Source organism: Equus quagga, chromosome 6 (assembly GCF_021613505.1).
Source record: "Equus quagga isolate Etosha38 chromosome 6, UCLA_HA_Equagga_1.0, whole genome shotgun sequence".
Lineage (NCBI taxonomy): Eukaryota > Metazoa > Chordata > Mammalia > Perissodactyla > Equidae > Equus > Equus quagga.
This window is the reverse complement of record NC_060272.1, coordinates 2,654,921-2,665,826: the sequence shown is the minus strand read 5'-3', so window position 1 is coordinate 2,665,826 and position 10,906 is coordinate 2,654,921. Positions and strand designations below refer to the sequence as shown.

The 10,906-nt window shown below is 56.9% G+C and overlaps 1 protein-coding gene across 8 annotated transcripts in view; it reads left to right on the top strand.

Moving 5' to 3' along the window:
- MCF2L (MCF.2 cell line derived transforming sequence like) overlaps nt 1-10,906 on the top strand; it is a 174,244-nt gene that overhangs the window by 63,496 nt on the left and 99,842 nt on the right. Inside the window, exon 1 of one of the 8 annotated variants that reach the window (XM_046664012.1) lies at nt 9,279-9,892. The exons of 6 other annotated variants lie outside the window; for them this stretch is intronic. In XM_046664012.1, coding sequence (XP_046519968.1) covers nt 9,802-9,892 — 91 coding nt within the window. In that variant the 5' untranslated portion in view covers nt 9,279-9,801. Of the gene's footprint in view, nt 1-9,278; nt 9,893-9,989; nt 10,158-10,906 lie in introns of those variants that run through there. One more of the 8 variants, XM_046664018.1, reaches the window with a different exon arrangement.

Here is a 10,906-nt window from a genome sequence, read left to right as displayed (position 1 = left end):
CTGTGAGGAGGCTAGACACCCCGTGGTCACCCTATGAGGAGGCCAGACACCCCCTGGTGACCCCATGAGGAGGCCAGCCACCCCCTGGTCACCCCATGTCACGTGTGTGTGCATCTCTGCGGGTCACACAGCACACGGGGACGCAGAGGGTACGTCTCTTGGTTACTTGGATCGGAAGGTAGAACTTTATATCTGTGAGGGATTGTGGGGATTAACTTTTTCCCAAATCCGTAAATTCCTTTGGTGAAAATGCCCACACTGGAATCCAGACCTCCGGGCTCCGAGGGCCCAGGGGTTCAGGCTGTGCCGTTTCTTGGGGAGAAGCTTGGGCGCTGGGGCCGCCACCCCACTGTTAAGGGGCTGTGGGTTTTCCTCCAGTTTTGCGTGAAATCGGGATTTCCTGGCAGCAGCTGCGGCTGGGTCGCACGTTGGTCTGAAGGGCGACGTCCTGGGGGCTGGATGGGAGATGAGAGCACAGCACGCGCCTGCTGCGTCGTGTTAACGCGGAAACAAACAGCGCTCTGTTAAAAAGCTGAGCACACGTCAGTGAGGGGCATCAGTGGTGCCGAGGGCGACATTTCCTTGAAAATAAAGGAGCCACGTAAACTCTCTTTCTGTCTTGGCGGTTCTTTGCGATTCTCGTTGGAATGCCTGGTACACCCTGGTTTCCTCCCAGAACCGAGCAGAACTGGCCCCTCTAACTCACGGGATGCTCACTCTCAGGGTCCAGGAGAGCCGGCCTGCTCGTCCTGTAGTAACTCGTGACTCTCAGGCCCGGTGGCCACGAAAGGACGTCCTCCCGGCTCTCCTCGTGGGGGAGGCGTCATGCTCCTGGTTACTTCAGGGAGTCAGTCCCAGACGAGGAGAAGGGCGGGAGAGGTGAGGGGTCGGAGGGGCCCTGCTGGCTCTCGGCAGCTCCACCCCAGCAAGCACCTTTGAACCCACTCTCTCTGCTTCGCGAGGGGATGGAGAACTCTTAAAATCTCACTTCCCTCCTTCTTGTTAGGTGTTGTGATATGTTTGGTGTTTGCTTTTTATCAATGTTTAAACAGACCAAATATAGGCAGTTAAGGAGTCAAAGGAATCATGTACTCTTGTGAAGAATTTAAGGTTTGAAAAAATGATTTTTAAAAAACTTGTTTTTTAGTAAAAAGGAGAATATGTCTTACCAAATAGAAATCGACACACAATTTTTAAAAGCTCTCTTTAGTTTTTCGCCCGTCGGGCCTGAGTGGTGCCCATGGCTGCTGTGTGCTCTCTTCCTGTCTGTAAACCTCTCTGAGTGCGGCCGTCAGGCCCGTTTTGCTGTTGTGGGAAGTGAGGTTCCAGCTGGTGGCTCGTCCATGGTGGAGCCCATATTTGACATTCCCTGTTCTGCCCAGATCCAAGAACCTTCCCGTCGTGTCGTGACGTCTCCAAGTTGCGTGAAGCTCTTGGAAAGCTCGGCTGAAGCAAAACCAAGGTGGATATGTCTCCTCTTCCCTGCCCTCCCACCCAGTGAGTGCCAGCTGTGTCCCCATCTGACAGCGTGCGACCTGTAAACCACCGGCTGTCCCGCCCTTGCCCCGGCCCCCCCTAAGGAGCCTGTTGTCTCCTGTCCTCCCTTGGCCAGGCATCACCCCTGGGTTGTGCCACCCAAGTGCTTCCAAAAGCCAGAGCCATGGGCCACCATCACCAAGACCCCGCCACGTGGGACTCTCAGGCTTCATTTGTCAACGCAGTCATGGTCCGGCCGCGGCCACATTCCCAGCGACCTTGAGCCGTGATGAGCTGTCTGGAGAAAGCCAGCCCATAGCGAGACAGAACGGGTCCCACCCAGGGAGAGCAGCTCCATCCTGCGTCTCCTTGTTCCCCTTCCTTTTACGCAAAATTCTGTAGCGCTGGGGTCTGCCCCTTTAAGACGCAAAAATAAGTAGTTAACCCAGAAATGCCCAAACACACCCTAAGAATTTTTTGTGTAACATTTATACCAAGTTTTTGAAAATTGTTCTGTGTATCCTGCAGCTATTCCTGTTTACACTACGGAGCCCTGGGTGTGTGAGGCCAGAACAGCGAGGGGCGGGGTGGGGCGGGCAGTGAGGGCAGTGGGGGGCCCAGTGCGGTAGTCAGCTCGGCTGTAGTAACACAGCATCGCCCACGAGGCGGCTTAGAGAGCAGACGTCTGTGTCTCACCGTCCGGAGGCCGGAGGTCGAGGTCAGGGTGTCGCAGGGCTGGTTCCCTCTCCGGCCTCTCTCCTGCCGTGTAGACGGCTGTCTCCTCCCTGTGTCCTCGTGGGGTTGTCCCTCTGTGTGTGCCTGTGTCCTGATCTCCTCTTCGTAGGACTCTGACCATGTTGAATCAGGGCTGCCCTGCTGACCTCGTTTTACTTTAGTTGCGTCTTCAGAGGGCCCAGCTCCAAAGGCAGGTGCATTCGGAGGTCCTGGGGTGGGGACTTCAACATAGGAGTTCTGCGGGGACAGAGTTTAGCCTGTGACAGCCAGGTTGTGTGTGAACTGTGGCCAGGGCCCCAGCCCCAGCCTCAGCTCGGAGTCTGGGAAATTGGAAGCCTCCAGACTTTCGAGCAGAGGAGTGGCGCTGTGTCACTTAGCTTTTTTGTTTTGAGGAAGATTAGCCCTGAGCTGACATCTACTGCCAGTCCTCTTCTTTTTGCTGAGGGAGACTGGCCCTGAGCTCACATCCGTGCCCATCTTCCTCTACTTTACAAGTGGGATGCCTGCCACAGCATGGCGTGCCAAGCAGTGCCATGTCCGCACCCGGGATCCGAACCGGGGAACCCCAGGCCACTGAAGCAGAACATGTGCACTTAATGGCTGTGCCACCCGCCAGCTGCCATCTCACTTAGGTCTTTAACAGCTCACCTAGCTGCCTGTTGAGAAGGCAGAGGGAGCCGTGTGAAAGGGTGGCCATGCCCAGTCCAGGAGGGGTGGACGGCCGTGGAGACCCGGGCTGGGTGTGCAGTGGCAGGTGGCACGGGCAGTGGCGTTCTGGACGTGTGTTGTCCGGCAGGTCTGACTGAGCTGGATGAGGACAGTGAGAGGAGAAGAGAATCTGCTGTCACCTGAGCCCCCCAGGTGCCCAGCCTCTGGCCTTAAACCATCCCTGGCAGGTGGTGTGTGGCCGAGACGGGGCTCAGTGTGGGGGGGGCTTGGGGGCGGGGGGCCGGGGCAGCAGGAGTGGCTTTCGGGGGAAAGAAGGCTCCCAGGGTGGTCTGAGGCCCCATCGCACCTGGCGGAGGAGAGGATTCCTTCCGGGTGACTCATGGGGGCTCAGGGGTGTGCGTTTCGGCACGGAAGCTCATGACATGGAATGTAAGGGCTTTAGATGCAGCGCCCGCAGCATCCCAGCAAACTCAGATGCATCCGGCCTGGGTTCCGTCATGTGCGCTAGTGCCCTCCCCGCAGCAGTCTCCCGCCCTGTCATGGCATCCTGAGGAGTCGTTTTTTCAAATCCGTTCTTAAGATGGGTTGAGGCCCTTCAGGAAGTGAGGTGGACATTGATGGGGGGTTGTCGATTATTTCATAACGTGTAATTTCGTTTTCTAATTAGGTGGGTGTGACTGTGAAACACGGAAACTATTTTTTTGTTTTTTGAGGAAGATTAGCCCTGAGCTAACATCTGCCAATCCTCCTCTTTTTGCTGAGGAAGCCTGGCCCTGAGCTAACATCTGTGCCCATCTTCCTCTACTTTATATGTGGGACGCCTGCCACAGCATGGCGTGCCAAGTGGTGTCATGTCCGCACACAGGATCTGAACTGGTAAACCCCAGGCCGCCGAAGTGGAACGTGCGAACTTAAGCCCTGCGCCACTGGGCCAGCCCAAAAACTGTCTTTTAAAATAAGCAAGGGGCTTCCACAGGAAGTTTCTGTGGGTCTTGTTAGCAGGGACTTAGGAGTGGGTCTTGGAATTCTGAGCAGAAAGAGAAGCTGGTGGAATGAAATGAGTGACTTCTTCCTTTTAGGGTTGTCCGTTTGGGGCCTCGTGGTTTCCCCCGTCCATCACAGGGTTGTCAGGTGTGGTCCTGGACCAGGCATCACCTGAGAGATTACAGAAATGCAGATTCTCGGTCCATCCCAGCCAGGTGAGTCTGAGGCCCAAGCTCGAGACCCGTGCAGGAACTGGGGGGCCGCCAGGGCCCAGGTCTGTGGGAGGATGGAAGCCGGCGCCCTCTCCTTCAGTGCGCTCTGGAGAAGGGGTCAAATGGAGAATGACGAGGACTCCTGGAGCTCCTGCTCGCCCTTTCAGCTAGTGCAGGGTCCTCCCTCGGGAGCCAGCTTAGGGCTCACTCCTGTGGGGCCTTCTCCCACTGCCCACACGGCTCCCTTACCTGTATGCACTGCACCCACCACCCTGGGCATGGCGCTGGGCCCCACGTGCCATCGGCTTGGTGGAGCCTGTGCCCTGTCCGTCGGCTCCGTGGTCTGCACGATGCTGTCTGACTTCACCTCCACAGGCCTGGCACCTACATGTGCTCCCTCCGAGTGTGTTGGACCAGCACGTGTAGACTGCAAAACGGTGGCAGGTAGGGGAAGCATCTGAAGATTAAATGTTTGTCATCTCTTTTCTGTTTCAAAAAGAAAATGCACAATTGAGAAACTACGGATTAATGACCTTGACCTTCACAAATAAACACAAATGATTGAATAAACGGTGATGCCCACCTACTGACAGAGGTACACCAAGTTCATAATAAACTGTTTTTATGAGAGTGAGACCAAAAAGTCAAAGGACTTCGTGTTCATGACTGGATGTGGGGAGAGGCTTCCCTGAAGTCCTGTGCTGCCCTCCATGAACGGGGGAGGGAGCGACCATGGGACGTGGGGATTGTGAGGACCACTTTCCCGCAGATGCTCCCTCCCCCCGTCCATTGTGGGCAGAGCCCACGTCCTTTGACGTGCCCTTAGCTGGTCTGCTGCTCACACGTGCTTGCACAGGGCCTGGCCCTTCCTGACCCCTGCTCACCCTTCATGAGGACGTGCCTGTGGCAGCCACTGCCCCTCCAGCCTGGGTCCAGAAGGAGACATGAGGAGCCACAGAGCTGTGAGCGTGAGAATAATACTATTTCTTTCCGTGGCACTGAGCTGCGGGCAGCTTGTCATGCGGCGTTAACGTGGCAGCACTGACAAATACAGAGAATGTGGTTTGAATAGTCAGCTGAGCAACCGGCCATGAGATGGGAGAAGAGCCGGCCTCAGGTGACTCCATCGTCTTCTCACATTTAAATAGATAATGAGATATTCTCTTGCCTGTTGTTGGAACAGAGAACACCCACCAGAAACCCGGCCGTGTGCGTCCAGCGTGAAGCTGCTACCGTGCGGGAGTGGAGAGCCCTCTGGCCTCCTCGGAGTGGGGCTGAGAGCGGCAGAGCAGGGAGCACAAATTACGGGGAGCAGGTGTTGATGGAAAGGGAATATTTTTCCAAAAACGGAGGGCCTGGTGGGAACCTTTGTCCCAGCTTCACTCCCGAAAGACACACGGCACTGTGAGAAATCGAACTTCTGGGAGGAGATTTTCAAGGAAATTTAAAGTTGTAAGTCTGAAAATACAAAAGAGCTGGCTGTTCTTTCTAACTTTTCGAGATGAGGTGGCTTTTGTGAATCTAAATTGGGGTTTCGGCAGATGTTCTGGGTTTTTACTTTATGCCATCGTGAGTAGTGCTGAAGAACTGGGTCCAGCCCCCGAGGCACGAAACCAGTTCTCGTCCTTGTAGTCTCACCGCACGCCATTGGTGGTGGTCAGTTCACCAAGGGAAAGAACGGTGTCAGTTTTCATCGATGACATTTTCAGCAGGATTTCAGGGCTGGTGAGCTGATGCCCCAAGTAGGACTGCCCTTTTGTGAGGGTGCTCTGCCTTGAAAGACAGAGATTTTTTGTGTTTTGATTTCTGAATCCTTAAAAAGGGAGAACATGTCCTTTGATATTTAAATGATCAGAAAATATAGAAAGCTGTTGAATGAGTGCACATAGATGTTAGGTCTCCATGATTGATCAGTTTTGTAATCTTATGTCTCCATCAGTTCTAATAGGACTGAACCTGTTTTCTCTTCTGGAAGCCCGTCCTCGGTATTGGCCGGCTCGTTCATTCATAGGAACGTGTTTGTTCACCTGTTCACATTGGGAGCCCCTGCGTGTGTCGGCCACCGAGGGGCCCACAGGACACAGCCCGTCCCCCCTGGGGGAACGAGACCCAGAGGTTCTGCTGGATCCCGAAGCTTTACCGGAACAGCCCCCAGATGCAAACCACCGCTGAACGTGATGTGTTAGAACCTTACTGTAGAGCAGAAGGAGCCGTTCACGGGCCGCGTGTCTGTTCCCAGCGAGGAAAACCTGAGTTTAAACTGTGGCCCAGCTGCGTCCCAATTTGTGTCTTTGAAAGATTATTGCAAACAGAGCTTAGAAAATACCTAAAATCTCTGTGTCCTCTGCTGTCTGTGTTTTAGTAGACTTCTAAATTCGTGTGGCTTGGGCGTTGTATCTAGAGTTTGCCGTGATTGGTCAGTTGTGATATATCCTTTAAAAATCAGGCACACCATTTAAAGTCTCGTTTTTTAAGAGTAACCGGTCCGGGACTGAGACCTGTTTCTGCGCCGATGTTTTCATCCCTCAGAGGCCTCAGGAGTTTAGCTCTATCGTGTGCCTTACAGGTTATCTCAACCACTCAGCTGCCAAAACTTCCCGTCTTTGTTAGAGGGAAGACGTTTTCTTTGAAAGTGGCAGAGGTGTCCTGACTCAGAGCCCCGAGTGAAGACCGAGGAGTGACCGGCACTGTGGCTCCCTCCGGAACCACCACCGTGGGCAGCCAGGTTGTGGCCAAGGGGGCGGTGCTAGGTGACGGGGCCGGGACCCGGTGCTGAGTATGGCGAGGGTTCGTCAGGTGTGGGCCTCAGTGCTTCCCTGACACAGAGAGACTGTCCAGCAAGGGGAACATCTGCGCACAGTGGGGCGGCGGCGCCAGGCATCAGTTCAGCAACAAACCCCGAAAAAGGACAACATGAGGGGAAGTTGGATCAGCACTCATCCACAGAAGGAGGCACCTCAGCGGGCCGGGGGGCTCCTGGGCCCCCTTGTGAGTTGGCCTCGTGGAACCCGCAGATCTCAATGTGTGCCCGCGTGTCATCTTCCACACACAGTTTTTTAAAAAGAGAGAAAACACTCTTTTGTGCCGGAGTCCTCACGCGTGGCCTGCAGCTTCCACTCGGCGGTCCAGCAGGTCCAGCCCAGGGGGCGGCCGCCTCCCTGCCGGTGTCGGCCCGGAGAATTGAGTATTCAATTCCCCAGCATCTCATTTGCTTTAAGACCTGTCTAAACAGCTCCCTGCTCCCCGAGATGATTTATTTAAGACTCTTCTACTGCCAAAAACCAGGCATTTATCGATATGAATTTCTTAAGCTTGAGGCCACGTTGTATAAAATATACTCTTGGGGTCCAAAAAGAGCCGGTCCTCTTCTCAAATGGCCAATTCCCTCAGCTTCCCCAAGATGCGCTCAACAAACCCTGGGCGGGCCAATGTCGTGTGACGAAGAACTTGGTGTTTTTTGTTTGTTTTCACAAGGGGCTGTGAAGGAGCTGAGGGAGGGAAGTACCCTCGGATGGCTGGGAAAACCCCGCAGAGTTTTCAGGTTGTTCACAAACCCGGAGGCTGCAAACCTACAAGACAAAGAAACAGATTGTGAGAGAGATCATGTCTCAGAACTGGTTTTTGGAAAAGGTTTTAGCTGGTAATGTCTTTAAAGCATATTTAGATATTTAGGGGAAAAGCTCTGACTCACTAGCTGCTCAGGGAACGGCCTGACGTTCCGGATTTTCCCAGTTTTCTGTGCGACCTTCACACTCATGTGGGGGCAGGGAAGGACCGAGAGGGAAACTGGGTGCCGGCCGTCAGAGACAGCCCTCGGCGCACGGCTCGTCCCTCGTCCCCCGCCACGGGCTACTTCCCTGGACACGTAGCAGTCACGTTTCCCCGTGTCCTGTCCTCACGCCGTGGACTGACCCGAGATGAGGCCCGGTTCCCCCGTCTCGGGAAGGGGCCTGCGTCCTGGACGCACCACATCAAACGCGCCATCTGTTTCCTCCTGATTGTGAGTCGGGACGGCCTCTGCTGGGGAGGCAGCACGAGGGACACGAGCGAAACCTCGAGCGCCTGTCAGCGGGCTGGTGGTCCTGCGCCTCGGTCCTGGTGTCCCCTCGCTTCTGGGGGAGGGAGGCCTGGCTGTGGCTTTCTGGGCTCCACGCCCGTGTTCCTCTTGCAGCTTCTCCAGGCTGCAGGTGACAGTGCAGATGGGTGTGGCGGGCCAGGAGCAGCATGACAGCCCAGATGTGTGGCAGGTGGGGAGCAGCGGTGACAGTGGCCGGCACCTGCTTCTCCGGCTCCTGACACCCTCAGTGCTCAGAGGTGCAGAACTGCACGTCCATCATCAAGGAGAGCACTGGGCGGAATCACCAAATTGTACAAAACTGGAAACGGATACGAGAGCCGCTGCCTCTTCCAGGCCCAGGACAATGCTCCCAGGACCAGGACTGTCCCCTCCACGTCATGGTCTCCAGCAGGCAGGACACATGAGTTTAGCAGGGTCCCCTCTGCCTGTGAGCATTCCCAGGAGGAGGGGCGCCCCCCGACTGCCTGAAATTAAATAAATGCTGCAGACCGGCTGCACCAGCCCTCGTCACATTGGCGAATGAAGGGGCAGCCGTGACAGGGGTGAAGGGTGGTCTCTCAGGGAGACCTGAGTGCTCACCCTCGTCACTCTGACTCTGAGACCTGGAGCGTGTGCTCAGCGTGCTGCAGCCCATAGAGCCTCAATGTCATCATGTTTTAAATGGCGCTAAAATGAACCCCTCCCAAGTTAGGTCTGAGGGTCTGAGACACTGTCGTGCCCAGTGTGAGGCTGCGGAAGGCAGCTCGCGGATGAGAGGAGCCGCCTGACATCCTGGGGTCCTGAGGGCTCACCCTCTCGTGGGTTCAGGGTCGGGAGCCCCCGGGCGTCCTGGGGTCCCAAGGGCTCACCCCCTCGTGGGTTCAGGGTTGAGAGCCGCCGGGCAGGTTCAGCATCCCCCTTGGAAGGTGTCGCTTGCCAAGCAAAGCGCGTTGTCATTTCCTTTCTCTGTGCTGGACAGCAGACAGGAGTAAACGGCGGAACTTCTCAGTTTATTTCAAGAAAGCCCTGGCCGCGGCCCCTCCCTTCCTCCCGCCTGTAGTTGTTTGTTTGAACTGGGGACCTCCTGAGCCTGGAAGGTGTTTTTGGCTCGGGCAGTGGAGCAGCTCTGTGACGCTGGGGCTCCAGCCACACGAGCCCCCCTTCCAAGGAAGGAAACGCTGGGACGTGCGGGTGGATCAGCGGGTTGCGGCCTCACCCGCCCTGCGGGGCCTTTTCTCCTGCCTACCCGTCCTGCCAGGGCTGGTGGCAGTCTCTACGGGCTGGCCCTCTGTGTGCAGGTGGCTGGCTCTGAGCTGTCCGAGTGGACTGTGGGCACCTGCGGTCATTACGGAGGAGTGCAGCCTGGTCGCAGAGGCCGCCTTGTTGCTCTGTTGTTCTGTCTCAGGACTCTGTAAACCCAAGGTCACTAGAGGTCGTGTGCCCAGCTCCGTGTGCAGGCCAGCGCCCAGTGCCCTTGCCCCACGTCGCTGGTGCCCGCCTGGTGTTTGACTGTCCCCAGCGGGGACCTGCAGGACAGTGGAAGCTGAGTTCTGGCACGGGGACTCACTCGGCCCTGGGTGAGCGAGCTCGTCCTGAAGAATCGAAGCCACTGCTGCTGCTGCTGCTGCTGCTGCTGCTGCTGCGTGTCCCTGGCGGGAAGACGACGCCATGGCCCAGAGGGGAGCGTCCCGGGGCCGCCAGCGCTGGCTCTGCCTGCTGCCCTGGGGATGCCGGGGGGCCTCGAAGCGCCCACTTTCAGGTGAGGCAGGACAGGGTAGCGCATGTGTACAGCGTGGGGACGGGCGCCAGGTGTCCCCTCTGCTGGCGGGCTCTTCCCTGTGTATTTCTTTCCCCAGAAAACGTGTGCCGCGTGTGAGCCTTGTTGAAGAGGCTGGAAACGAGGTGTCGGGCAGTATTGGCTGCGCTGCCTGCTGGCCTCGTCGTATTTGGTTTGCTTTGTCTCCTGGTTCTGAGGAGCCTGGTGGTGAGCCTGTCTCGGCTGGGACGACAGTGGGGCTGTCACGGTAAAGGTGGGGAGAGCACCGTGAGGGGCGTCCTGCGGGGCGGGCGGAGCGGGCTGCCTCTGCTCCGTGGTTCTCGTGCTGAGCTCAGCTGCGTTGGAGCACAGGATTCAGGGTTAAAAGAACGGGGTCTCGACCTTTCACCAAGCTCCCCGACTTCTGTCGTGATAGAGAGCGAGTGGGGTAGTTACGAGGGCCGTGTGTGGACCCCCGCCCCGCACACGCCAGGTGTGAAGGCCTCATTTGGCCCTGCTGCCCTCCCCCTCAGCCCGCTGTCTGGAGGTCACTCCACATGGTTGGAGGATCCCCACGTTGTCTCCCCAGACACGCCCAGGCCACAGGGGATCCACACTCTGGCTCTGTTAGGAGGGCCGAGGACCCCCAGCTCTGACAGGAGTCAGTTATCATCCGGATGCCCAGAGGCTCCCCCACCCCCCACCAGCCGTGGGGCCTGGGCAAGCGGATCTCTTGTTCCTGGGGTGTCCCCCTGCTGTGAAGTGGGCCCCCGGTGCACCCTCTCTCTCTGAAATGAGGACTCCTAAGGGGTCCTCTTGCTGTGAAACGGGAGCTGGTGGCACTGGGGCCATACTGAGCCTCGGTGGAGATGAGCAGGGCAGGTCCCATCTGACCCGAGCGGCTTCTCTTTCGCTCGTTAGGGCCCTGAGAGGCCGTGAGCTCTGTGGCTCTGCCTGTTGTAATGAGGACCCAGTGCGGATGATGGCATTCAGTGCTTGGTGACCCTGGGTCAGTTT